The 3,714-nt window shown below is 45.1% G+C and overlaps 1 protein-coding gene across 1 annotated transcript; it reads right to left on the bottom strand.

The window, feature by feature from the left end:
* Window positions 1-233: 233 nt before the first annotated feature.
* On the bottom strand, window positions 234-1,959 carry LOC128834774 (ankyrin repeat domain-containing protein 9-like). The gene has a single exon (XM_054023857.1). The coding sequence runs from the start codon at window positions 1,876-1,878 to the stop codon at window positions 988-990; it is 891 nt and encodes a 296-aa protein (XP_053879832.1). The 5' UTR covers window positions 1,879-1,959; the 3' UTR covers window positions 234-987.
* Between the last annotated feature and the right edge of the window lie 1,755 nt (window positions 1,960-3,714).

Genomic DNA, 3,714 nt, shown 5'->3' with positions numbered 1-3,714 from the left:
CAGTTTCCAGGCCCGATCCTGTGAACACCACCTGTCTTCAGCTCCCACTGCAGGATCGGGCCTTCTATCTGCGGCATGGAGGATGAATGACCTAATCTGCCCCACTAATGATTTATAGCAGCAAAATACCACAGCCCATCTTCAAGTAATTAGCAAATGCAGGTGGCTTTGATATAAATCTCTAAATCAAGGCACAGGCACAGCTGTAACTCTCTTGGGGACACCATCAAAAGTCCCGGGGAACTAAATGTCACTCCTTAAAGATGGACTTCCACTCGCTGGTATTGCCCGGATTTGCATTTTTTCGCTGAACAGCATGAAAGATGGTTCCCGCCCCACTGCACAATTCTATAGAAGCTTCAGCACTGGGATCGCCTTTAACCCTCTCACTCCCAAATAAAAAAAGGATGCCTTCTCATCAGTATGCTGCCTGTCTTTATCCTCTGAGCAAGAACACCGCGTCCCTGGCTCTAATTGAGGAAATGCAATAGTAGTCTGCAGCACTGACTCAACACCACTGCAGTAAGAGTATTGTGAGCCACAGGATTTCTGATCATGACTGGAGCAGAAAGGAAACCTGACATCTCAACCCCGTTGCTGGTTTTTATAGGGCTGGTAGAATACAGTTCCATAGTTACAGTATTTGCAAATCCCAATGGACAGGTCATTCTTTTTCACCGGCATAATTTACATAGGATAATGTTAATATACTGGGAATTTAGATACACTGATTTCAGCTGGCAGTTAAAAAAATTGCTTCAATAAAACTTAACCCTTCACATGCACAACAATAAAAAAAGAAGGATTTTGCTTTTAAAAGTGCCGTGCCTGCAATCGATTAGAAAAACACTGAAAATCTTCTCATAAAATATTGGATTTTCAAATGGGGCCCATGGGGGGTAGGTACCAAAATCTCATTGAAATTCTAGGGAAGGTAGGTGCCTAACTCCCTTAGGTGCCTTTGAAAATCCAACCCCCCCAAAATAGTCAAGGAAAAACATTTACCACATTTTTTGTCTGTAACTTTTTGCCGTAGGAAGGTAGGGGCTTTAGTGCCTGAGGTATAGGTAGTTCCTGGATGCTTTTAGGAAAGTGGGAAGGTGGGAGAGACTGGAGAATAGTTTGCATAGCTTGCAGGTATAAAGAAGCAGGTGTGTTCCCCACCAGGGTGTTGAATTTGTCTTCCCCTAGCAAAGCTGTCCAGTGGTCTGGGTGATCCTGCAGAACTCTCCGCATCTTAAACTGTGGGCTAGGCATGAAGAGCAAGAGGTAATCGAGGCAGAGCTTTTTTGATGCCACGTTGACTTTGGAGTCCCACATCTGCTCCAGGATGACATCCAATGGGGTGAGCCCTTTGCTGTCCTCGATCCTGGGAGAAGCCCCGTTCCCTAGGAGGATGAGGACGGTCTCTGACCTCAGCAGTTCGCAGGCAAGATGCAGCGGGGTCTTGCCATCTTCCAGATGAAAGCAGCCGGTCCTGTTGATGTAGGAGTTTAAGCTGGGTAGCTTGTGTGCAATCTTGATGATCAGCCCCAAAATGTCCCTCCTGTCGTATGTGACTGCCATGGCCAAATGAGGGGCAGAGGACGGGCAATAGCAGAAATGCTCTCCAGGCACCTTGAGAGCCTCCTCTGGAAAATGAGACAGCAGATATTGGGCATAAGGCAGGTGATTATGCACCACTGCATAGAGAAGGGCTTCCGAAGGTGAATACGTTCTCAGGCTGGCATTTTCCTCCCAGTAAAAATATTCCATAGTTCTCATATCTTCCAGCATCCATACCGGTTTGTGGTCTCTCACAGCCTGGTAGAACATATAGGATAAGAACTTACAATGCCTGCTCTGCTCATCCTGCAGGCTGGCCTGGTTACTGGCCATGTCTCAGCAAATAAACAAGACCTGCACGCAAGCTCGCTCCAGAATGTAAGCTTCACTCACTTTGAATGCAGATCCCGATGCTGCTGCAACCTTCAGCCTGTCATTGCAGCCCGACTGCACTAGCTGGAGTGCCTCAGCTTGAACATCTCCACCCATTCATTGTTTTTTCCCCTCATTGCAGTGGTTTTGTTTAGGTAAGCACAATCCCACAGGCTCAGTTAACCCATGCCATGCAATAGATGGTTAGTCAGTGCACCCTGCTTCGTGCACGGCACAGGTTACTGGAACACTGTCAGACTAGCAGTGATTTAATAGAAGCAGAGCTAGATAGGAGAGACTAAAATTAGCTTTAGAGGTGAGGCAATTTTCTGTCTGTGTTTGATGCCTACCCAGATCAGCTGGTATAGTGCAGTAAGCACAATATGCATTTATTCATTTGTCTTTGTCCCTCGTACTTGTACAATTCATTATATAATAAATGTATATTGATACTATATAATCAATATTGAGGACCATATATAATTTTTATATACTGGATTGCTAGCTATATGGTTATAAAGTGACTTCTATTTACTAAATACTGTTATGGCTGGCCCATTAGGGGACACTGATAATGGTTTGTCTATTAGAAGTCATTGATGCATAAGCCCATAGGCTGAAACCCCACATAGAACAAGTTGACGACACTGTGCAGTAACCCCATCCAGAGTCATGAAGGATATTGGATAGTTAAAGCACTTCCCTTTGTCTGGCAGTTAAAGCTCCGAGGTTCCTTTGTGTTGCAAAGCAGCTGCATAAAGAAACAATTAATGTCCAAGCCACCTTTCTGTCTAGACCAGCTAGTCTGAGAGGGATCCTTGCACTAGGGGTTTCCCAGGTGTCTAGCTCAGGGACTGGCCAAGCAGGGGAGTTTTGGACTGTGTGAGACTTGTGAGAGGTCCTGGGAAGAGACAGAGGCCCAAGGCAGATGCTTCTGGGACAAGGCAGAGGTACCTGACCGGAGGTTTCTGCAAGAAGGCGTGCCCTGTGTGTTACCACCTGTGTTCAATGAAACAGGATTTGCACACATTGTAAATAAACAAATTATACTGAGAAAATACCTGGCTCTGCTTCACTGATTTCTGCTTCAAACAGGACCTGAACTGCAAGGTCCTGAATTCTGTTATAACTTGGCAAAGGGGCAACAAGCTACACTGTGTCCATATTGAGAGACTCAACACACAACATTCAGATCTGGATTTTGAATAGCCCAAAGTTGCAAGGTGTTCAGGTCCAGGGGTTTGGATCATCATAGGATAAAATTAGGTCCATTTGCAAAGTTTGGGTCTGGATCTGGGTACAGGATGCAACCTCCCAGCCCACAAAGTTCAGGGACATTTAGATCCTGGGGTTTGATTCAAGCCCATCTCCTGTACAGTGTATACATTTAATATTTAGGGTCAGGTTTACACATTTTGAGTGAGCAATTGCATTCCCAGTTTGTGTTCACAATTAATGTGACTGTGCATGTAAATACAGCTAATTAGATATTTGCATGCACAATTATCCAGTTTATATGTGTACCCACACACCTTCTGGGCGTGGTGTTCTGTCCCATCTATTGGCACCAAGACCACTTAGAGAGAGATAAAATGAGTCTGCTCTACAATCTTAGTTAACAACCAGTTGGCTTTTAGCTCATGTGGTAGAGGCTCATGCTTTAAGCTCCAGAGGCCCCAGGTTCAACCGGGGTCTGTCGGCATTAAATATGCAGTCATAATAACTTCAATGTGCTCTAAATCCGGACTTAGGTGCACGATGGAGCAAACATATTTTGTGTGTCCAGTTGTTCACCCA

This window comes from Malaclemys terrapin, chromosome 3 (assembly GCF_027887155.1).
Source record: "Malaclemys terrapin pileata isolate rMalTer1 chromosome 3, rMalTer1.hap1, whole genome shotgun sequence".
Taxonomy (NCBI): domain Eukaryota; kingdom Metazoa; phylum Chordata; order Testudines; family Emydidae; genus Malaclemys; species Malaclemys terrapin.
This window is presented reverse-complemented; position numbering and strand designations above follow the sequence as displayed.